We start from the raw sequence: 25,721 nt of genomic DNA on the forward strand, positions 1-25,721 counted from the left end.
TGTTTTATTGCATCGACTGTTATGGACCATTTGGACTTATTCTTTTGATGTGATAAAAATGTTCAGTTGTGTAGTGTTTTGAGAGGCACTGTCTCATAAAAACTGACATATGGCACTGAGAATGTTTCAAACACTCCAGCATAAAGAGCACAAAGTGCCAAAGAAAACACCTGGAGAAAACAGACCTGACAGAAGGACTCAAACAGAAGAATGAAGGAACAAAGTGGCTCGTCTTGCAAAGTTCCATGAAGAAAAACAAGAGGTCATATCTATGAACACTTTCCCAAATGAATTCTAATGCTTTTGATCAAAATGTATGAACCAAAAATATATATAATTTGGGTGATGTTTGACTCATAAAATCATCAGTCTTAAATATTGGAACTTATATTTACTCATGTATCAAGAACTAGTTTGTCATGTTAGGAATTCATATTAATAGAGATCAAAGTGTACTCTCATTCTGTGGAGAGAAGATGGTAACTGTGTTTAGCAAACTACACAATAATTTGTCTTAATATAATGGACTGGGATGAAAGCTAATGAAGATGATGATAAAATATGATGTTACTGCAGCCAATCAAATAACACAGGAATTATTCTAGAAAACAAGAAGTATGGCCCAAAGAGGAAATGTTTGCAAAATATTCTACATTGTAGCATGAATAGAAAGTATTTGTAAAACAGAATAGATAAAGTCGTGTTTGTTTCTTTGACATGAAAGCCAGCAGTAACCATCTGCATTATACAGATTTATTTTTGTGGAAACTTTGTGTGGAGTCTGTTAATAAAAATAGGCTAGTCAGTGGCTGTATGCTAAAGGTTGTTTCTACAAGGTTATCCTTTGTCAGAGTAAAGTACAACCTCCATACAGAGAACATCAGGGTACTAAACAAATGTGTTCTAAGCACATTTCTCCTTGAGATTGTGTACTGGTCCTTCCAGGAAATGTTTGTCTAGATTCACTTTCATGTCTACATCTGCCTTGCCAGTTTAGTTATCCTTTTATGCAATGCAAGGCTGTCACCAAAGGTTGCACCTTGCATACGATATAAGGTAAAAAGAGAACAGACTAAATATAGTAGCCGTGTGCTTTTGAAGCAGTAGTAAGCAAGATGGGGTGTACATTGAAATAACTGAATTGTGAAAATAAACACAGTATACCTGATGTTCCCTCAGTCTCAGTTCACTGTAACTCTCTCTCTCCCCCTCTCCTCTAACTCTCTCTCCTCTCCTCTAACTCTCTCTCCTCTCCTCTAACTCTCTCTTTCTCCCCCTCTCCTCTAACTCTCTCTTTCTCCCCCTCTCCTCTAACTCTCTCTCTCCCCTCTAACTCTCTCCTTTCCCTCTGTCAATTCAGAATGCAGTTCTGGGTCACTCACTCTAAAGCGGCAGACGATTGAGGGTCACCATGGTGACGTGTGGCTGATTCGGCTGAGACATTCCTATGAAAAATGGTTTCTGTTTAATGGGAAGCGTGAAGTTTGAAATCTCCCAGGAAACCCGGGCTGGGGCGGCCTCTGTGCCCCATGTGGGACAAGCCCTGTCATGTACAGCACACGGCCATTCATGAGGAACATGATGGATCTCATCGTTGGGCCCGTCTCTTGGTACTGAGGTCTGGGTTGACTTTCCCGGGTGGAGAAAAGAAGGTGGAAAAAAATAAAGCAATGGAGGAATGAATTATTATTACCATGACGACTGACAGTCATGGACTGGCAAGTCATTTGGCTGTGAAGCTTACTGCGGCTCCGTGGGCATGGTGATGTGTCAGGGGAGGCAGGCAGTGATGTATTGGCTGTCCATTAGAGTGTGTATTCATTTGTCACAAAGAATGGTGGCATAACAGTGCAGCAATCTGTTTCAAACTGTATTGTTTGGACTTGTGCTTGTTTTGGCTTGTTTGTTGTGTCTCTTAAAACTTTGGGACCAATGTGCCTGTGTGAGTCCAGTCTGAGGGGCATAGCATAGCGGGACTGTGAACTATGAGATTTGGTGCAGATTTTCACTTAAGTTTATCATATCAGGCACAGGAACATTTGCAAACACAATGGAAGTTCCAGCTGTCATTTTAAATGCCTTGTATAACCAAAAGTAAGAATGTACATTTTAACAGATAAACTATCCTCAGCTAAAGGAGTAAACATCTACTTAAGATCTTCACTGAGGGCCTTGGTAAGGCATACACTGACAAGTGATACGCCTATCTGGGTTTATTGTCTACATACTGTCCGAGCATTAGCCTCGAGCTAATGACAATCCTGTCTCAGAGAGACGTGTCACACTCTCAGCTGCCTTCATTAAGAGCACGTTGAGGGCCTTTAGAAAGCCTTGTTCAAAACGGGCCAGCAGAGCACAGGAACATCTGCAGTGTCCCAGTTATAATGACTTTGATTATGGGCTACACGGCTCCCATAGGGTGAAGGCTGTCTTTAAAAAATAACTGACAACATGTAGGGTAATAGGGTAAGACTAGGCCAGAGCATGGCAAAGCTAGGCTCCTGGTTAGTGTCTTTCAGTTTCTTCGTATTCTCCCTGAACTATAACGTATATAAGATAAGATACTATTTTATTAATCCCGAAGGATATTCTTGTGCCAGAGATTTCTCGAAGGTTACAACATTGCTCCAAAAAAAAACAAGAATAAAAACAATACGGTAATAGAACTCAATTGTAAAAAGTGCTAAGGGAGTAAATGCTAAAGGTAATAATAAATATGGAGATGTTATGTGGCATATCCTCAAAAATGTGCACACTGTATTAACTGCTGTTTAGAAAGCCGAACATAGACCAGAGCAGTGCTCCATTACTTGTGTGTGTTGGAGGTGGTCCATGTTGTCTACAGCCTGTACACACTAACACAGACTCAAGGCTGCAGAGTCTGACTGATGCGTCTGCTGTCGTGCCCTAGTCAAGCACCAGGACAAAAGGCAGGCCTGCTGTTGTTACTCATGCAGGACTTTTCTGTTCTTCTTCCACTAAAACGAAGTGGGACCAACTTCCACAGCAAGACTCCATCATCTCAGAACACAAGAAGGAGGGCATACGCAAGAATAAAGAACCCATCTCTCCATCACTCATCTCAGAGCAAAATATACTGTACATTATTCGTTTATACAGATAGAACCTCTTCAATTATTACATACCTGTGTATTTAAAGATGATCTTTACTTTAAGATGAAGAATACAGTCTGAATCTTTCCTTCATAAATATTTCATTCACATACAAACAAATTTATGTTGAAGCACACATTTGCTGATGCACACGAGCTCACCACACACACACACACACACACACACACACACACACACACACACACACACACACACACCATACACACACACACACACACACACACCATACACACGCACATACATTGTTTCTTAGAGGCTCATTTACAGCACAGGGCACTGAAACCTACCATCCTCTGTGATGGAAAAGAAGACCGTAGCAGCTCACTGAGGAAGAAAACCCATTTCCTTTTGTGCTTCTCCAAATATTTATATGTATGATTCTGGCAAGTGCGCTATAAGATGGATGTGTCTGTCACTTTTACACTTTCTGTGACTGCACAGTGTGGAACCAAACCAGTGCCACAAAACCAGCAGAATTCCTAAATGATTAATCTATACTTGTGTATCTGTGGGGAGATGAGACGGACCTCGCATCAACAGAGTCCCAGAGGAGGGGAGTTCATATTGGAAATCATCAGGTATTTTGTCTGGCACAATATTGGAAATCTTTACTCTAACTGAGTAAATTAATTGAATGTTATATTCTGACAATCCACTCTGCCTTCAAGGGAATTGTTTAAATTACAATTTGTATGTTTTTTTTTGTATTTGTGTACAAGCTTGTGTTTGTATGTTTCTGTCAGGTTAATTCATTGTCTACCTGAGGGAACAGTGGTAGCAGACATCCACACATGATACTGTAGATATTTTTCATATTCTCGATGCATTCTACAACAAAATTGTATCTTTCATAAAAATGAGACAGGCAATTCAGTATAGAAAATCCTTTTAATTCTGATAAGGCTGTATGTACTGTATATCTACTGGGGGTACTGCATGTCTGTCCAATGAGGCTAATACTTTCACAAAGTCATATTTCCTTGGGGTGATCTTTCATTGTGTGAGTGTGAAATTTACACACAATTGGCACAGTCAAATTCACTACCATTCTCACAAGCTGACACCAAACAGAGAAATGAGGAGAGACTTGAGTTTTCCTGGGAGGGGCCAAGTCGAACAGCTGTAGCTACAGTAGTTTCTGATTAAGCTCTCAAAGAAGAAAAACCAGGCATGTGTTGGATGTTAGTCTCTTTTGTGAGGCAGTTCTGGCCAGTGTTTTCATCATTTACACAGAAACTACAAGAACTGCTTTTCCAAATACATCATACATGATAGTTAAGACCAATACTTATATCATGACACCAAGAGACCTTTTTGATATTCTCAATGCAAGCAAACACTGCAAACAGTCTTATACACAGAATCCACCATAGCCTTGGTATTAAATGTCCTCCTTATTTTGGAGAAAGATGAGGATATCCATGAAAGGGATCTTGTTACAGACCACATAGACTGTATACGAGAGACTTCAGCTCCCCAACAGTGTGTTTTTATATTTTCTGTATTTATATATGTATATATACACAAAGTATCTTACGTACAAAGAAAGCGCTCCCATGAATTACGTAGAGCATGCCAACAAATAAAGGTCAGACTGATATGGTCACAGAAGCTGAGTCAGGGGCCTCCAGACGTTGTCCCCCTCAACCTTTCAGAGAGTGTTTGTTGAGGTGTGGCCAGGCCCGGGGTCGGGGGGAGGAGTGTCGTCACTGCTGACCACTGTCCCAGGCTGTACAGTCACTCCAAAGCCCACCTGACACCGACCGCACAGACGATGACAAAATGAAAATCGAAAAGTAATTTCCCCCTGATGTGTCTCTGATCCTGTCCGATTCCGTTTTCAGAGCCTCAGCGGGGATCTACCAGTTTACCTTGAAGAAGGAGGAGGTGGAGGAAATGTCTTCAAATAATGTTTTTACAACCTCTAAATAACCCCTTCTAAGCTTTTTTAGATCATCCAGGAAAGGGAGGGAAAGAGAGAACAGAGCATGTAGGAAATTGGCCGTGGTTGTTGTGTGGGAGAGTCACCAACAAGGGGCTCATTGATCAAAAGGGGATTAGTCTGGTTTCAAATCCTTGGCACCACGCGAGCAAAGCTGTTTTATCTGGGTGGATATCCTTATTGCGGTCACAGGTAATCCAGTCAGTGGCCGTTGATGTTATAGTTTTAGTCCATTCTGGGAGGGAGAGGAGCGTGGCTGGGAGCCTGCGAGCGGAGCTCTTTGTTAGGTCCTGGGATGAATCTGAAACACAGAGGGGAGAGTGGAGGGGAGAAACACACACACTTAGACAGAACAAAGGCATACAAGAGCGGGAGGATTAGACCCCAAGGAATTCCTGCATTCCATGTTTCAAAACAAGAGGACTCTTTTGAACTGGGAGGCTTTGTACAGCCTGTCTCACCTCCCCTCTGCTGCCTCTGCTAAAAACAGACAGCTTATGCGAGTAGAGGTGTGCTTCGATCCATGGCATATCAGAGAATTCTCTGTGCGAGAACCCTGGTGTGTGTTTTCAGGCTGTGTACTCTTGCTCAGATTAACACCACTGTGACATATTACCGGCCATATTTTACACTGCTTTACCCCCTCCTATCCCCCGGCCCGCTCAGGCAGAAGCCAATCAGCTTTGATCCTCACTGAGACCAGTGAAAGGACTTTGGTTCCACTAAAAGGGATAGAAGCCCCCACTGTGATGTCTGGCCTGTCTCTCTGTGCTTTAAGTTCAGGGACTCATATTCAGTCTCAATAGTGAAGCGGGACACATTTCAATGGTACATTGTGCAGATTCAGACAGCTATTGAATGCCTTGACTCTTAGTCTCAATGCAGAACTTGATGATCAGTACAGCATGTGCATGATGAATACATCTGCGAACGAGTGTATTTATTGTGACTATTTTTCTGTGTGGTACACTCACATTATGTTTTTCAAGGCTGTTAGTGTCAAAATACACCCACAGACCTCCATCTGTAAGGATGAGGGAGGTGGGTGGCTGGCGGTGTGGCTGATATAATTCTTTACGACACAGACATTATCAGGCGACACTTTCTGGAAATGCTCCTATTGAAACAAAGGTTTACACTAGGTCATGTATATTCCACACCATGAATGAACGTTGTTTGATGCTTAGTCACCTGTCAATAACATCAGGAGGGGCTACTGCTGTATTACGCTGTCAGTCTATCCTGTCTGTTCAAACGCTCAGTCCAGCTCGCTTCATCATCACACAGCTGCAGAGTTTAACATCTTCCTCTCCTCTGTGAGAAGACTAATCCTGTATCCTCCTTATTTTCAGAGGAAAGTCAAAATGTCTCACTGTGTCCCAGTAGAAAATGACCTCTAAGAGAACAAGAGCAGCAACAGGTTGCTGTTCTCGCCTACTCATTCCCAGAGAGAGTCCCACTGCGGTTTGTTAGACTGAACAGAGGAAACTGTATGCAAATGCTGTTTTCAGCCCTGTGTTAAGGTGTCCTCTGTTCTGTCCCCTTTCCTGTGAAAGCGAACAGAGGAGCATGTGGATTGCTGAAGGATTTAGCGCACATCCCTTTCTGTTGGAAAGTAAGCCTCCCGTGTTATAATTCACAGGATGCATTAACATGCAGTGTACTTAAATCTGTGTTAGCACAAGAAGCCAAGGGGAATTGGCTTTGCAAAATCATTTTGAATTAACACCCCCTCCTCCTCTTCCCTCTCCTCTTCCTCCTTTCTCTCTCTTCCTCCTCCTTTCTCTCTCAGATCCATCTACACAATATCTTCTTCAAAACCATCCAACTGAAGACTCTTGATTGACAACACAATACACCAAGGTTGTTTAATGTAACTTTGACAACGGATGACGATTAGAAGATCATACTTTGATTGAACCTCTCCTTTGCAAGACCGACATGTTGCTGTCACATAAATCAAAATACATCAAAACGTTTTGTGTCAATAAAACTGCATTGAAACTATACAACTAAATACTGCTTGCAGATTCTGAATCAGAAAAGATGACCACGAAGATGTTTCAGCTCGTGTAGTATATCTGTGTCACTATAATGAGAGTGTAAGCGTTTGTAGACAAACAGAAAACATGACAGTTTGATGATGTGTTTCTGTGGTTTGGATGATTGGCCTGAACATGTGTTGATGCATCCATTTTGCTCTGAAATCCACGTAGAGAGCGTTTTGCTGTTGGGTGAGATTTACAGATAAACTAAACCTTCAGTTGTCCCAGTCGGAAACATGTGGCCATCAGAACAGGATGAGGACATTACCTCTGAACAGTAAGACCAGCATGCCTCACAGGAAACAAGTCTGTGGGTCACAGCTGTCCTCTAAGTCTCTAAGAACTACTGTTCCTTCTTCAGCTGAGGCTTGTTATAAAAGTACATGTTTCAAAGTGAGACTGCGCTTCTCTCAGCTAGATTGGAGAACTGTGCAATGTTACAGAGAAACCAAGGTGAGGATGGCCTGTTTGATGACGTGGTCCTAACTGCCACCAGGCAAATTCTCAGAGCTCTGATTCTACTCTGTGAAAACACAGAGGCCTTGCAGAGATGTTCCTGACATGCGTTTTCTCACTAACAGCTCAGACGTTAGGTGACTCCTTCCCCCCATTTACAGAAGAGGCAGGTTACAAAGGCAGGGATGAGCCGTAGACCAGATGTTTAATTCATTTCAGCTTTTTTTATAGTCTCTTTTAACATGTCTAATTGTTCTGGCGGGTGGAAAAACTGAAGGATCTATCTAGCCAACGTAGTGGGTGATGTAGGTCTATAGTGGGCGAGAGTTTGGAGGGCTCCCCAGATCCCCTCACTGTGCCTTCCTCAAACAAAAGGCCTGCCTTGTCTGCTGATACAGTAAGGCAAGAAGGGGTCCCTCTCTGAAAGACAGAAAGACAAAAAAAAGACAGAAAACAAGGGTGTCAGCCGGTGGCTTTAGCAGCTGCTTACTTGCATGCCAATTTAAAAAAATAGGAGGCAGATGATGTATTTAGGGCTGTGTGTATAAGTGCTTTTGGGTGTGTTTATTTCACTGACGCCTTTCAGAGCAAAATGAAACCCTGCAGGTAAAATGAAAAGAAAGAAAAAAAAACAATGTTCTGTTGGATTTGCTGGCGTGTGACTGAACAAATACAGATGAGGCAATTTGCCCTCAATGCAGGGTGAACGACGGATGTTGATTAAAACAGAAATACAGAGCATGGGATGAAATGCTTTTATGTAGTCTGTTGTCTACACTGTCCAATGATATCGGATTAAACTTCCTCAGAGAACCAGGACATCAAGCAGCCTTCTGATAAGAACCCACAACAAGAGGGGCAGGGAGGGCATACCCAGGGGTTTCAAACACACACACACACACACAAACACACACACATTTACACATACACCACACACACACACACACATAGAGAGCATGTCACAGATTACTGCATAATGGGATTGGCAGACAGGTACTACAGCCTGGAATGAAAGCCACACAGTGCCCAGTGCCACACAGTGCCCAGTGCCACACAGTGCCCAGTGCCACACAGTGCCCAGTGCCACACAGTGCCCAGTAGCAAAACAGAACATGAAACAAAGGACAAAATGAAAGGGAGAGGGACTGATCCTGCCATTACACACTGATCCAGACCAACATGCGCTCAGGCCTGGGTCTATTTGGGCTGTTTGTTCGAAATGTATTGAGGCTACTTTTTACATATTGTGTATGCGTTTGTGTGTCTGTGTGCGTGTTCATATTTTAGGCCGGGGGCGTGCCCACTTTTAGTGGGAGGCACACACACTATTTGTGTCCCGCAAGCCTAATCATGCACAGCATGTAAACACACACTTGATTATTTTGCGCTGAGTATTTGGGTTAATGAAAAGTAATTGAACATGAGGCAGTCCCAGTCCTCCACTGTGGCATGCATACAATATGTGAGAGAAATAAAAAAGCTGGAGAGAGACTAACCTTTACAGAAGCAAGAATGCAGCTCGATTTCTGTAGAAGCCTCCTCTGCATTTTGCTTCCAGAGCTAAAAAGGTGAGTATGGCTGTGTGTTCTGCAAAGAGAGGGTCAAGACAAAATGACACGTGTATGATTTGGAATTGAGATGTTTAAGATTCCCCTTGTCTCATTTGAATGATCAGCTTTTGTAAAACCATCACTCTATATTGTGTCTGTTTGAGAGATTGCTTCATGTTTTATTAATTTTTTCTGTAAAACGTACGCATGATAGCACAGGGCACAAGTTAAGAAAACCATGTCAAACTCATAAATACTTCCTCATCGTTCAAGTAGAGTGCATTCAGAGATGCACCTTTAAAACTAAACTGAGTACTGTATATAGAGCTCTTACCTTGACAGGCTGGCAAAACCATCCAACTTCTTTTCACTTTTCACACAGCTGGACTTGGAATACCGAGTACGCTTTGTACGTGTGGCTACACTGACGTGTTTAAGATGGCTAGCGGAACAACCTTGGAAAGCCCTGTGTGGTCTAACCTTGACTGGCTGGACCCCACGTTCATATTAGTCACTGCTTCTATTCAGTGTCATGGTCACAAAGCACTGAGACAAGAAGAAGAGCGGGGAGTCTGGTTGCGGTGTAGGGAGTCAATCGAATGAATACAAATCAGGTGATCAACTTGTCACACAGCGGTAGATACCAGGGACTACATTCTTTTGACTGTTTTGAATGTATTATATACATGGGATTTAGACTGTACACACAGACTGGCTGTGGAAGTGGGACTCAGCCTGAGGCACATGCAGGCCGTTGTTTACAGAGTCTGTCATGTCTTCTTCTGAAAGTGATTGTTGGATATTTACACCTCGCAGAAATCGGACTTATTGAACAGAATCAATATCATATATACATGAGGTGAGTCAACTGAAACCAAACTAAATTGATAGAAAACAATCAATTTCGATACTTAATGTATGCATTAAACCGACACCCAGATCAGAATTTGCATGTCTAAGAACACTTCTGTGCTAAATCTTGCTGTTTAAGGTTGTTCATTAGGGTGTTGTGTATGTTGATGTTAGAGCATGTAATGCTGGTGTGAAGCCTCACCCTTGTGGTCTTGATCTTGTTTCCAGAAGAGCACATCCATCCAGAGTTATCAGGGAGGGTCTTGCACTCTTCCCCCTCCAGACAGGGCTCCATCTCACACCACCACTTTCCAATCACAATAGACGCTACAGGGACACACAAACACATGAGTGGTTACTTCAGATGCCCTATCATCTCTCTCAGTCTCTCTCTCTTTCTCTCTCTCTGTCTACCACTCTTTATTTTTCTCTCGCTCCTCATCTCACCCTCTGTTTCTATTTGTTTCTATTTCTTTCTCTTTCACACAAACACGTGCTAATACAAATACACACATACAAATACACACATACAAATACATACACACAGGTGCTCGAAGGCAGATAGGGTGAGTAAAAGCGAAAGGAAAAAAATGTCTTGTTTTCGTGTGAACCCTCTAGGTAGAAGATCCAAGATATCACAGAAGATGCTTCTTTTACTCCTCTTACATCACAGCAAGAACATGTTTAATTAAAAATGCTGTTAACAAAATGTCTTTCCTAAACAGTGATTAATCATTATTTTGTTTTGATGTGGCAACTTTGCATGTAGCAGGGGTAATCTTATTTTTAATCCAAACTAATTGCTTTTCATTAACATCTACAACATTTTTCCTCCAGCTATCGGATAAAACAAATGCTTTATCATCTTCTCATCAAGATCTTTGTGTTTGTGTGTCTTTGAGTGTGTGCGTCAATGTACCAAATGTCTATGTGGATAAAGCTTGGATTGTTTTAGGGTTAATTGACCCACAGCACTCTATTGTCCGATGTTTACCAAATATCTGACGTGGAGTTTTCATGTCCCATGAAGACATGAGTTAAGTTGTAAGGAGGCCTTACAGGAGTAGCCTTTCACTATTAGTGTTATAAACACCAGGCTTACCTTCTAGTCCTGTCACAAAACTCCAAGTGAACATGATGACATCTTGGTAAACTATTCCTTAGGGTCCATGATTTTATTGGGTCACATTTGATGAATAGATAATCACTAACAGAATGGTTTGAATTCCACTCATTGATAAAAAAAAATTGTACTCTATGAAAACAAGTCTAAAATTTCTGTCTGAGGGCTTCATCATTCTCAGTGCAAAAATATCAAACGTTTTACAGATGAGGTTGAATATCTAATTCACGACAGACCTTCTGACCTTAAATATGCTTTCAATTTTTTTCTACAATTTCACAGACCGTGTTACCAAGGTTACAAGTCAATCAATAGAAAGTCTGCACACTGACTTTCTCCTTTCGTCAATAATGATGCAGTAGTTTAGCTACAGAACAAACATGTCACTGAATTGAGCAATCCGGAGCATATACTCTAAACCATCTCTAGACAGCTAGCTGACACCAAAGCTATGCAGCAAAGCCAGGAGCTGAATGCTCTGAACCTTCACCACTGTCTCCACCCTTGCCATGGCTGTTCACCAGATACATTAATTACCACAAACTCTTATCACTCATTTTCGCTCTGCAGCCTCACTAACCCTGGAGCACATCTTTATCACACAGAAGTCCCCAATGTGGTATGGTTGGAGTCATTATCCCAACACAACATGCATCAGATTAGGAGTAAGGTTGACTTTCATTTATTTATTTAATATTAGTACATATTACTATTCATTGAAATGTTTGTGCAGTGGAAGCCTTGGCTGTACAGAGCAGACGTGATCGTCTGGTGAACTGTACAAAAGAGAAGATTATTGTGATGACTGCTGACATGTCGGATTATTCTGAGCAATAAATAATGTGCACTCACCTCTGCAGAACACAAAGACACTATGCTGTTCACGCACTCTCTGCTCCCAGGAAACGTGTTGTTTATTAGGAGCACCCAAGATTTATAGTCAACCCTTTTAATGCTGAATCCACTTTAAACTGAAAATGGTCAAGTAAAATACCTGCAGAGAAAAATCCATTGTTTTTAATGAAAAGAGATAGAAAGAAAGAAGAAAAGAAAGAAAGAAAAAGGAGGGGAGAGAGAGGTGTAGCACTGAGATTAAAATGCCTATCTCAACCGAGGATTTATGAAATATGAGGTGCACTTTGCAAGATGAATGGTATTTATCGTACTTCACACCACTTTGCTTCTATCTCTTATTGTGTGGTACATACTAGTACATACAAACACAGGCCATATCAGTGTCATCTCTGTTTATCTTTAACATGGCGGCTTTAGGGTCTCGTTATTACATTACAAGTTCCTGACACCAAACCATCAGACATATATCATTAATACTTGGTTTGATATTACATTTTTGTATTGTATACCTCAGTTAAGATTGTTATTAGGTGAATGTTATGTATGTCAATGATTGAGTATTTTCTTGCCAATAATATGGATCATACAGTATAACCATAATACTATTTCTGGTGACATTTGTGGTTTAATCTGTAACATTCAGACGTCTAGGTAAATCCCTGACCAAGATTGCAATGATACCCTGCAGCTGTCGGGGACGTCTGGAGCTTTAACAGATCTAGTTTGTCATATTTAAAGTTACACAAGGTCATCATTCCAAAAAGTCAAATTAGCACAAACTAAATCCGATAAAATGTCAGATCCAAACTTGGCTGACCTTTCAGTGTGATGTGTGGAGTCAGAGAACCATGGGGCTAAAGGGAGACAGACCCAGGGTTAATGTGGACACCCAGGGCTCCATGTCCACAGCTGTATCCAGGCCAGGACACCTCGCAGTGACCTTGACCGCTGGAGAAGAGCCATCTCTGGGCTAGGATCCATCCCTCGCTCCCTGGCGGTCCAGCCCACCTCCAAAACCAGCACCATCTTACACTCTCTCCTATTCCCACCACCACCAAAGTCACAAGCTCAGCAACTTTCAACCCCTCTAAGATACTTGGAGCAGGAAGGAAGCAGCTGAATGTTTTAACACATGGTTCCCCACTCTGTCAAACCAAGATGGGATACAGGCACATAATCTGTGTGTTACCTTTGTTTGTTTGTCCTGAGATAAAAATGAAAGTTGGACATTGTACAAGACAACAAAATGTCAGTCTTAAAGTAAGTCTGTTGCAATACTGGCACGTTCATTGCAACGTGGGCTGAGAATTAAATGGAGGACCTTGTGCATGTCACACCTGCAGGCACACTGAGGGTGGATGAGGTGATGTGATGGATTTGCTCTGGCACTTTCTCACCAGGTTACAGCGTGTTTGAACACCTTGGCAGATGAGAAAAGTAATTGATTGCTGTCCCAGTTGTGACGTAAGCGTATGTCTGAAGGTCCAATGAATAGTTAATGTTTTTTTAACTCACAGCAGCTTGAGTACGCTTGACTGGACTGGCTTTGAATTAATCACAGCAAAATGATGGTTTTCCAATGACTTGCGTGGCCTTAGTGTATTTTTTTCCCTAGTTCCACCTAAATCGATTGGCTTGAGTTGAGATCAAGAGTAGAAAGCAATCAAGGTTTAAGTTTTCATGCTTTTCTCCAGGTGTTAATTTACATTGTGGGGGCCAGAATCGATGGCACTAAATAATGGTGATCTCTCTGCTGGATCCAGCTGGTTGCTGGTGGCCCCCCAATGAGTATTTACTCTCTCTCTTTCTCTGTCTTCCTCTCTCTAATCAATCTGTCTCCACACTGAGTGGAACTGCCTCTCTGATCCATCCCACACTTGCGTCTCAATCTGTTGATCAAACTGCTCGCCTCAGGCCACCTATGAAGAAAGAGACCAGTAGAAGTACTGATAGCTGGTTAATTTAATATCCTAACTGAGTGCGTCTCCCTACCGCCAAGCCGAGGCTACAGACAGACAGTGGCGACTGACGGTGGTCCTGGGCATTTGTCTGTGTGTGCAATGACAGTAATAGGGCCATGGAAGATCAGCTGGGGCCTTGGTTATGTAGACAGTGTGTAATTACCATGGGACTGAGCCAGACCCGGGGCTCGGGGTCAGTCTCACAGGTCATTACTCAACATTAATCTCTGCTCTTCAGAAGGACAGGCTAGCTCTTGATTAGCTATTCAGACGCTATCGTTTCGCCTCTCAATCACAACATTGTGTGGATCTCACTCCCTTAATGAATACCCTGGTGCCTACATTCTGAAGCTCCTGGAATTCACCAAGCGTGCTTCTGTGTGTGTGTGTGGGTGTGTGTGTAAGTGTGGGTGTCTGTGAAATACTTTCAACTAATCCTTTGAAATAAAATACAAATAGACCATAAAAACAGTTTCCAAGCCTTTCTGCAATGGATCTTGTCAATGGAATGATGAGTGGCTTGAGAATGGAACATGAACAGAGCAAATGGCTCCAGGAGGATCATCGAGAAGACAGGAGCATAGAGAAAAAAATACCTCAGGCTGTATTAATGTCACCCCTGCTAACGGTCACTTCTTCTCCTCGCAGGGTCGAGGTCAAGAGCCTAATGATGTCCATAATGGGTAGAGAGCTCCGTGGGACTTGGCAAGGTTGGAGGAAGTTTGTGTTTAAATTAATTATCTCGAACGAAAATAAAAACAAAACAAATAGTCTCTCTGACCCATTGAACTTGTTCGACTTCCTCTCTGTCCGGGTCACGGTGTAAAAGGTGTCGTTGTTGTCCATGCCATAATGCTGTTCGGACCACCCTCTCTCTCCAACTCTCTCCACCATGTGGAGCTGCAGCTATCAGGGACAAGGCTGGCCAGGTTAGGAACAGAGCGCGCCATGCTGAGAAGTTACTCCAATGAAGGAATGTGATGCTCATTTTGTTTGACATCTTTTGAAGCCATCAGATTTGGACTCCATTCTCTCAGCCAGGAAGCACTGGGATCACTGGTGGCGAGTCCTCAGGCTAAATAGACCTGAATTCATAAACACATGCAACGATGCATACAAATACTGTGTTTATTCCCTAAATAAATCTTATACTGTAGTGTTGTCAGTGGATGCTGGAGCAGGCCATGTCCATTATAATAAAGGCTTTGTAATGCATTAAAATATTTGTTTAAATCATGCTTAAAAAAGGTTTCAGTTAACATTTTGTATACGTTATCAAATAATAATTTATAAACAATAACCAATTCATGTATTAACGTGTGGAGGATTAAGAAACCATAAAAAACACTTTTATTAAGGCTTTGTAGTTTATATTTGTAAACGGTTAAATTACCATCTAAGAGGCACCATTTCCAAAGCGGACATGCAACGAGATCTATTCTTATCTGCGAAACTGGTCACTATTTCATGAAAGTAACTAAAGTCATAATGAGGAGTTTGCTGTTTGATATACAGATGCCACAGCAGAAAGATGACCCTGCCTGTGAAAAGACAATATCTTTTGAAGGCCGTCTCAAACTCAAGAGCTCAGTCAGAGTGTGTTTGATATGCCATAGCTGACACCATTCAGACGGTTTCTTTTGATCAGCTGTGCGAGGGGAGGAATCAAGCGGCTCTTCTCTCCCTTGAAGTGCTGTCCATGTTTGGTTTCTCCTGGACGTCTTTCAAACGTACCGTGACAACCTGTCATGCTCAGCATTACCCGCCCCAAGTCCAACAGAAGGGTTCATTCCCCATCAGTGGCCAGCACCAAACTTAAGTATATGTTCAATTGGGAAAATAAGTGTGTGTGTGTGTGTTTCTGTGTGTGCTTGTGTGTGTGTGTTTGTGTGTGTGCATGTGTGTGTGTGTGTGTTTGTGTGTGTGCATATGTGTGTGTGTGTGCATGTGTGTGCATGTGCTTGCATGCAACCACACATCTGCGCGTGTTAAAATATTCTTGCGGTAGCAGTTGGAGGTTAAATAATGTTTGTGTGTGTGCATGCATGTTGTCGACAGTATGTGTGCGTGTGGTTGCATACACGGATGTGTGCATGGATGTAGTGAAATTCACAGTGTTGTAAACATGATAGAAGGAGGGGTGCAGGGACTGGCGTCTAGTCGGAGTGTATTTGATTGGCCTAGCATGGGCTGGGAGATATAAGCTGAAGTATTTGACTTGTTAAAAGGGATGTTCTTTACTAAGAGCCTTGTTGGTGCTGACAGAACTGGGACATAGTTCTCCTTGTCAAAGCTAATAATCAATTGCTGTGCTGGCAGCACCCCCACTGTGCTTGGCTGCCTTTCCAACACGAGCATCATCACATTTCCATACATTAATAAAGGGCCAATCAGCTACCAAGTTGACAGGAAATAACCTCACGCAAAAAGAGATACCGCGAGGTAAGCATCAATGTTGTTCATTCGATTGTAATGTGAAGACACAAAAAGCGTTCTTTGAGATTGATAAGTGAATGGAGTAGTATTTATCTTCATACAGTGCATTTATACATTTATGTGACCTACACTAACTGCTAAAGTTGTATTCTGTATTATTGTGTCAATTTCATAGATGTATTAAATGAATAGTAATACAACATGAACTGTGTTTTAACTTTGTCTTAGTGTATGTGTGTTTGCATGTGTTTGCGTGTGTGTTTGTCTGTGTATATCTATATATGTGTGTGTATCTGTATGGGACAGCCATGGCAGGTGTTCCCTCTGGGAGTGGAGGGGGGCAGTGAGTTGAGGCAGCATCGTTACTCATGGAGACGGAACATTAATAACCAGTGTCCTGGGGAAGAGTTCAATCTGGGCCAGGCTGGAGCAGCGTGGTGGCACCGCACACTGCAGCTATGCACTGAGGGGACAGGCCACTGACTGTCTGAGCAGGTCTATAATCCCTCAGATAGTTCTGCAACAGCCTATGGCAAACAAACACAAACTTCACAGAGGAGAACGCTCGGGTGACGCCCATGCGAGCTCAGGGAGGCTCCGCGGCTGTCCTGTAGCAGGGGGGAAGTGAACACTGTGAGCTATGCAAGAAATAATTAGCTGAGTCACACCAAAGTGGTCTCAGCGTAGAGTGAGAATCAGTACTGTCATCTACTTATCTCATGTAATTGAGTGTGATACTGAAAGAGAGAGCGAGAGCGAGAGACAGAGAGAGTGAGAGAGCAACAAAGAGAGAGAGAAAGAGAAACAGACAGAGGAAGAAAGAAGGAGAGAGGGAGACATAGTAGGACAGAGAGAGAGAGAGATAGAGAGAGGGAGAGAGAGACAGTGAGAAAGAGAGAGAGAGGGGGGCAGCAGTGGCTGTCTCAGCCCCCTAATTTGTCAGGCCTCCATGCCTCCTCTCTCTTGGAGGTTCATCTTTGTTCACTGACTTGTCATTTCCATTTTTATTCCCACTCACTGTAGTTCAAGTTGTTAATCAATACAGTAACAGGGCAATGGTTCCTCTTCCTTTGAGGAGTCTGAGGCACAGGGGCATGAGGTGTGACTCTTTCACAGCACACCTTCTCTCTTCTTCCACCTTCCTCCATCCACCCCTCCTCTACACACCTTTATCTCTCCCTTGCTCCTACTTACACTCGAGATTCTATCAAACTGATAATGTCATGGCAGCAGTCTGCAAAAAAACTTTTCACCCACCTGATAATGTCCGCTGAACCACAAAGCTTGAAAAGAGTTGTTGGTTGTACGACAGAGGTCATTCTTTCGCTCTACCGAACTGTGCTTACTGAAATGGTCTGGCTTGGCCAGGTACACACTCATAACCCCAACTCATAGAATGTTTTCAGTCCTTGAGAAGGGTCTTTTGATACAATTTTTAACACACCGATGATCAGTCTGACGGACTAAGAGGTACCATGTTATATTCATAGGTCATACTCATAACTCTCTAAATGTCAAAATTCTGAAGATTTTACATGTAAATTGCCATGGAAGTTTGAGTTCCACAAAGTTTTCAGACCTCAACGTGGTTGAATTAGTAAGACATTCACTCAGTTCTTTATCTCAAGACTCGTATCTAATTCAAGAATCTTTCGATCAAAATGTTGGTGAAAGCTAACATAGCATGCTGGGGGATTGAACAGGGCAGTCTGAGCTTGACAGGAATGTCAAGCAATGTCAATTCATAATGAAGATGCTTTTGTGCTGTGTCTCTGTGAGATCCGCCATTATCGCCCACGACTTTGATCTTCTTCAGAAGCTTCAGATGGAGTGAAAGAGGACGAAAAAGGGTCGATGATCTGTGATGCCGTGAAAGAGACGCTCTGTTAGGTCTCGCCGGGCAGACGCTCTAGGTTCTTAGGGACCTGCGTCACTGTCGACTGATTTGCTCAGTGAGGTGGTTCAGGTGTTTCAGCCAGAAGCGGACCTCACTTCTGTTTGTTAGTCAATCATTTCCATGAGGCTGGGCTGCTGGAGGGCCACAGGGTCCTCACAGGAACATGAGCCACACAGCCCCCCACCTCAGCAGCACTCCTTACAGGCTGTTCTGTTCTCCTCCTGACGTCATCACTGACACTAACTCGCTCGTCGGTTGGAAAAAAAGACGTTTGAAAGCGACAAACTACAAGGGACTGTGTTGAATGGTGCTCAGTTGCTCAGGTGTGAGTAGGGTGGAGAGAATGCACAAACAAAACAACACGTTCTTACCATCGACGCAGGATGGTTTGTTGCGTGTTGTCCCTGCCACTTTTCCCGGTAGACATGAGCACTTGACCGTCTGGGAGCGCTCTTCAATGCGGTTCTTGTTACAGCACCGGTGGGCAGCGATGACCTCACATGTGCCTCCCTCTGTAGAGAGACAACATTGGATGAGGTTAGGTGAAATGTGAAGTCAAAATATTACGAGAATAAACACACGTAAACATTGACCAAATATGGAAGGTCTCCAATTTGTGTCAAATACTACTGTAGGTAGGAGGTACAGTAACACATTTGAAGTGACCTTGAACCAGAACCAAGCTCAAAGAATCACACACAGCAATAAAAGCATGCTTAAGCAAAGGGTTCACATCAATGTGCATGTAAGGCCCATTACATGCAATTACATGCACCCTTTTCAGCAAAGAGTGCACTGCAAATCGACACTTGAGGCATTTTGAGTATCTTATCTGAACAGCTCTCAATCAGGCTGCTGCCTCAGTACATGATGGAGGAAGCTCCAGATGAGTCCACAAGCTTCTGCCTGCTGCAAGATCATCCCACCATCTAAGACCCTCTGTCCTCTTCACAACCTGAACCTTCTACTGTAGATCCAAGTCCTGCTAGACTATGTCTAAATGAAGTCACAAATGACCTCAAATAAAAGGTGCCATCTGTTATAACACCGCAGAACAATGGGCCCTGGTGCTGACAAAAGAGAATGTCAAACTAATGCAAGGAGTTTTGAGGAGAAATGCACCAACAGCACTGCTGGGTCAAAATAACAATGGAGAGGATAGAGGATAGCCCTGGGGAGTCAGCGGAGGATAGAGCAAAGGGACGTCCCCATAACAGTGAGATGAGGAGCAGGGACTGACTAGATTGAGAGAAAGCAAGAACGACAAAGAGAGAGAGAGAGAGAGAGAGAGAGAGAGAGAGAGAGAGAGAGAGAGAGAGAGAGAAAGAGAGACAGAGAGAGAGAGAGAGAGAGAGAGAGACAGAGAGAGAGAGAGAGAGAGAGAGAGAGAGAGAGAGAGAGAGAGAGAGAGAGAGAGAGAGAGAGAGAGAGAAAGAAAGAAAGAAAGAGAGTGGACAGGGTGCCTGCTGGTGCCCCAGTCGGGCAGGTGAGTAATGAGAGAGCCACTGGGAGTGCCCCCTTCACCACATTATAAAGTGTGGGGCTAATGCAGCCAATGGAGCCACGGGAGAGGGACTCTCCATCAGCCCTCTTCCCTCTCCTCATGCCCCGGGAAAAACTCTTTATCTTCCCCTGACAGCCCCCGCCACAGACAGCACCGTCCAACAATTAAACTGGAGCTGATCCTAGGACAGGCAGGATGGACAGATCTCCTGCTCCAAATAGATGGAAGAAGGGGGAGAAGTGTGCAAGAGGACAATAATGCAGCCAATCCTTTGTTTCTGTTATTTTGCAGCCCAGGGTTATATTCTAAAGATGGATGAAATCACTGAGGCCACAGCAGAGGTGTCTGAGATGGGTGTGTGTGTGTGTGTTTCACGAGTTGGAGGGGGTGGGGGGGGGGGGGTAGAGTAAACGTTTGAAACGTTTGGGTCATGCATTACAGAGCTGAGCTCTCAACAGCCCAGACAAGCTTCGTAACACTGCTCTGCTCTCATATTCCTCAACGTCTCAACACTGGGGCCATAGGCAGCGAGGACTGGGATTAAAAGGCGAACATTTGCAGTCCAGTTGGACTCTGCTGTCCTGCAGTATTAATGTCACTCTCCCAAAGCCGAGCTGTTGATATATTTGGGCAGGAGGCAGAACACAACTGAGAAGACTGAGAATAAAATCCCTTGAGTGCACTATATTTAAACCAACAACCCACACTATGTTGTCCTTATTGAATATTTTACGGGTGGTTCTCATGCCTCTGGCCAAATGCTTTCAAACCCATGGTGGTGGCAGAGTAGACACAATTTCCACCTTCATGTTCATGTGTAACTCGAGAATAGCTGGTCTCTCTAAAGCTACTGTGGTATCCATACCTAAATATATTTATCAACTGGACATCATGCAGTCTACCAGTCCCACTTACATGTGATTTTCTGTGTTTCTTTGTGATTTGTGATTGTTGTTTGTGTGTGTATATGCAACTGTGTGTGTGTGTGTGTGTATGTGCGTGTCCTGTGCCGGCAAGCTCAAGGGAGATTTAAGAAGGGTCTCTGCCCAGCCATCAGCCAGGTGGACGGTGTGCCAGATCGTTGTGGACCATCTGGTCAGTGGACGAGGAGACTGGAAGGACTCCTCAGTAGGACATATTGGGGCCAGGGCAGAGTACACATGGCAGAGCATCATCCAGGTATATCACAGCTCATTATCAGCATGTCTGCCCGGAGTAAATGCTTGTCCATTACCGTGTTTGTGTGTGTGTGTGCATTAGTGTGTGTGTGTGTGAGAGAGAGAGAGACAGAGAGGGAGACAGAGAGAGAGACATAGACAGAGAGTACGTGTGTGAGTGTCTGTGCCTGGGCAAACACAGGTGGCTGTTTTTGCTTGTGTGTGGGACTCTAAACAACATGGAAGTGTATGTGGGCTTGATGGATTGACCACTCAGTGGCTGTCACACAGCTGATAGGGTTAAACCAACCTGGTGAGATGGAGTAGGAGGTTGTGCTACGTACCCTTTAGCGAGGGGAGGTGAAGGGCATCAATGGGTGCAACGACTGGTCATTTTTCACCTCCAAGCCCACAGTGACAGCAGTCATTAAATGAGTGGATGAGGTGATTATGTTTAAGGAAATCGATTCTTCATTGTTTCCAGCCTAGCCCAACGGCCAATTAAAACCCGCTAATGAGGGAGCGCCGCAGAATAAGGAGATAGACGAGCATGCAAAGGAAGGTGCCTGGTCGTGGAAAGCCATATTAATTCAATAAGAGTTGCTTTTATCCATGAGAAAAAAATAGTACAGCTGCAGACAATATACATACTTCACATGTAACCACACATTCGCAAACTCACACACACACACAAACAAACAAACACGTGACTGTCATCCGTCTTTCTATGCCAAACCAAGGTCAAATAACTTCCTTCCTCTATGGCACCAGCAAGCAGTGAACATTTTGAAAAAGAGAGCATCTCTCTCGCTCTCTGTCTTACTTTCCCTTTCAATTGTAGCCTAAACTCTAATTTCCTCCAGTCCTAACAGCTACATCACTATGCACAAAAGTGTTCCTCATGCAAGCTAGAGAAGGGTTCTCAAGGAGACTGAAAACAGAGGGCACCTTCACTTTCACTCAACCTCATTTTACAAACTATGGCACTTTAATGGCCAAAGTCAGTTGAAAAAAAAGAAAATGCATCATTGCCTGTATTGATGGTACAAACTTGGTTTCATTTCAACCACGCTAAGGGGGTAAAATCTAGCTTTGCACTGCCCTCATGTGCATTTCAAATACAAGTTTGTTTACTCAAACTCTTCCACTGAGCTAAATATGTGGATTCTTTCTAAGATCTGTTATCTGTACCACTGAACATGATTGTTTTCACACAGGTCCTGTGGAGTAAAACCATGCATTATAGAAGACCGTTTCTTTTAAAAACAATCTACTTGACTGGCAGTCTGGCACAAACCCAGACATCATATCTACAATGAAGTATCTCTGATAGCTGCTGAATCATAGGAAAATCAAAACAAGCCTATACTGTTTGGCCTTGTCTGGTCTTTCTAAAGATTACAGTAGCTGTGCCAGTAATCAACTAACATCCCAGATTAAGAAAGAAAAAAAAGATGAATGACTGGTTTGGAGAGGCAGAAGGATCAAAGTGGATCTGGGCCAGCTGTCTCAGAGCATGTATGTTTAATGGCAGTCATCATCAGAATTTAGCTCACCATTACTTAAACATCAAGGAGGAGCTTCAGCATTACTCCCTTGATTACTTAAGATAATGTTTAAATAGGCTACAGAAAAACATCATATAGACTCCAAATGAGCCAAAACGGGGTCTGGAGCCACGCCTCTGAGCCGTAACTCTGAGGTCCCCTCAAGCTGCAGTGACTGCTTCATCCAACACACACACAGTTCACCACGACTTCAGTTAACTCTCGGACAGACGGTCTCTCTGTTATGTCTCTCTGATGTTAGGCTAGAAGGCTTGTGTGCGTGCACCTGTGTGTGCATGCAACACAAGGCAGCAGGCTGTGAGGCCCTTGCGGGCGGACTTAGCGGCCAGGGTTCACAAACTCACACGCAGCCTCGCACAGGATCACCTCCTGGGGAGGAGGACACCACCCGACCTGTCAGAGTTCATCCTGAGTCGGTGTGACTGGATCTGCCTGACTCGCACCTCCCTGGCAACACAGACAACGTGTGAAGAGAAACAGAAAGGCGTGATCGGGCTGGTGCGAGAGTCGCCGCATAACTGCAGTAGAGAGACTGTGAGTGGCTAGTGTGCGTAAGGATGAGTTTGCTAATTGTACACTTGTGTGATTTTGTTTGAATCCATCTTGTGTCGTTCTGCGTTGTCATGGTTACCTAACACTTTCGTCAGTCAGTTGAGAGCAAAGAAAGTAACGTTAGTTAACTTGTTGGAGAGGAGGTAGAGTCACAATGGCCAGCCTGAGGAAGAATTCAACCAGACACGCTAACACCAATCACTGCTAAATTTAGCTAAGGATCTGGGAAGAAAGTCAGCTTGGCTTTTATTCAGTGTCCTTGCTCCAATACATCTCAATAAAGTATGGCTAAAGACATGATTAGGATGTTATATGACTTGATATATCCTGATTTTACACGTTAATACATTTAGATGAGTTTGACCATTTTGAGTGGCCATGGTCCCTGCTACAGACTCGGCTCCAGAACTAATTAAATGGGGGGGGGGCATTTTTTTTCACCCTGGGGGGAATTTACAAAGCATGTATGAGAGTCAAAATAAGAGCAGACCTGCATATTCCGCAGGAAAGTGTAGCCATCTTGATATTAAATTTATAGCCTATGCCAGTATTTCTTATTTACTTTACCAAAATAATTTTTTGAGGGGGCACAGCATGCCATTTGGGGTATCGAATGCCCCCCCTTGGAGCCGACCCTCCCTTACTAGTTTAGTCTGTGACCCCTTTGAAGTTCAAATTCAACTTTGTGGTCACATAGTAAAACACTATGAAATACTTGTGTTCTGGCTCTTTCTCTCAAGGAACACATCATACCCCCCAAGGAAGGAGCGGGAAAAGAACAAGAGCAGGGTGATTGGTGTTAACTATGTTTTTTGCTTTTTTTTCCAGCGACAAGTGTAAAATGGTATGAAGTTGTGGCAGTTCTGTAGCCTACCAGAGATTACTTTTGTTGCTGTCGGCGAGGAGGCTGCGCTCTGCTTCTCCATTACCTGTTGCTTGTTTGACCCTTTTTGTTTGCTATTTAAAGTGATCCTTAGTTTTGTAGCGAACTCTTATTCTTTTCATGAATTTCAATCTGAGCCTTGATCCCCCGTAGTCTTGTCCGTTCTGCGTTTCTGACCATTTGCCTTCTGTCTACGATTATTGGATACTCTACTCTGCCCTGTTAGCCGCTATTAGCTACGACCTTCTGCCTGTAATATAGCCTACTCGGTTTACGAATAGGAATGTCCATATTGCACAGTATGTCTGGATACATCCAGAGCTCCCAAGTCTCACGCATTCGCTGTGAGACTCACGCATTTCAGCCATTTATTATGCTCTCGCGCAGGCATACTGAGATAACGTTATATACAGAGTACATAAACAGTAATCCCTGGGGGGACACGACCCCCCATCCTGGGAAAAATATGAGTTGTCCCCCCCAATAAATCACTCTAAACATAAGGACATTTCAATAATATGAATAATATACATTTAACATATTAAAATGTAGGCTATGTGTTACATCAGTAATTTTTGTGTCCCCCTCAGTAATTGCTCTTGAGAAAATGTCATATAATTGTCCCCCCCGAAATTGATGGCAGATTTTCGCCACTGACAGGGTAAAAAGTCAATCAAAGAACATCACCAGCAAAATTTCTGTTGGTGGCAATCCGCCTTGGAACGTAAACATTTTAGAAACATTTCGTGATAATGAGCTTTTGAAAATGTACTGTCGGATATTATGATTGTAGTAGAGTTATCAGGGATGCAGTCACTAGAAACAACCCAGTAACACCAGAGATCAAGGTTGATTACTCTACGCTACTTGGCCACAGACAAAATTAATTTCCCTCTATGGCTCTGCTATTAGCCAATCACTGTGGGCATAGTTAGTAAATTTGATGACATCATCCATAGCAACAATGTCAACCCCGCTCTTTGTCTTAGCTAGATTTCTGCCCAATGCCCATTCATTTGTAAAAGTTGGTATCAGCAGCTTTGTGAATATGTTTTAGGAGGAAACTCTCAGCTAAGAACTTTTACTGCTATTTAGGAGAACTAGTACCGACTAGTGGTAGATAACAAATGTTGGGAATACGGCCCCGTGTCCATGTCTCATATCTGTTCCCCCAGAGGGCAAGATTACCTACAGTAACTGGAGAAGACAAAACAAGTCTTGTCGGCAGCGCCCCGAGCTAGTGGCCGGCTGACAGGCAGAAGCAGACTGAGCGAGGAACCAAGGCACGCTCCACAGCTCTCTGACAGGCAGCAGCCGCTGACCCAGCCAGAATGACGGTTCTCCCTTTGTGGGCACGACTCGAGTGCCATTCTAACACACAGTTTATGATACATCCACACAAAGAGAGATGAGTTTGGATTAGCCTATGCTTACTTTAGATCCGAAAAAGTTTGGTTTTACCATATGTCTTTCTGCTTTGAGTCCACAATGTTTATCTTGGTTGTATGATGTAATTTTATTTTAAAATATCCCTTTTTATTTTTCTTCCAAATATATGAGCAGAAATGTTGGTAAAAGGGTACATTACATAAAGTAACATGTACATTATATAAAGAAGTGCTATTAAACATTCTGTGAGTTAAAAGCACTAATGTTGTCTCAAATAGTTTTGATATCTCTGACTAGCAATTCCAGTTAGGGAATAGGTGGAGAGATAGAGCCTGATTTAGGGCCTGGTCGATTCTTAATCACCTGTAAGGTTTTCCACCAACAGAGCAATGTGACTCACATGCCCACATCTTCAT

General features: G+C 43.2%; 1 protein-coding gene across 3 annotated transcripts in view; it reads right to left on the minus strand.

Moving 5' to 3' along the window:
• Positions 1-4,009: 4,009 nt before the first annotated feature.
• LOC134026774 (chemokine-like protein TAFA-1) overlaps positions 4,010-25,721 on the minus strand; it is a 91,348-nt gene continuing 69,636 nt past the window's right edge. The window contains exons 3-6 of one of the 3 annotated variants that reach the window (XR_009931383.1): positions 18,624-18,764; positions 10,183-10,307; positions 9,075-9,165; positions 4,010-5,378 (exon numbers count right to left, since the gene is read on the minus strand). Coding sequence is in view for 1 of the 3 variants with exons in the window: in XM_062469730.1 (XP_062325714.1) it covers positions 5,361-5,378; positions 10,183-10,307; positions 18,624-18,764 (284 nt within the window). In the remaining 2 variants the exon portion in view is untranslated. Of the gene's footprint in view, positions 5,379-7,044; positions 7,999-9,074; positions 9,166-10,182; positions 10,308-18,623; positions 18,765-25,721 lie in introns of those variants that run through there. The other 2 variants (XR_009931384.1, XM_062469730.1) reach the window with 2 other exon arrangements.

This window comes from Osmerus eperlanus, chromosome 1, assembly GCF_963692335.1.
Source record: "Osmerus eperlanus chromosome 1, fOsmEpe2.1, whole genome shotgun sequence".
Lineage (NCBI taxonomy): Eukaryota > Metazoa > Chordata > Actinopteri > Osmeriformes > Osmeridae > Osmerus > Osmerus eperlanus.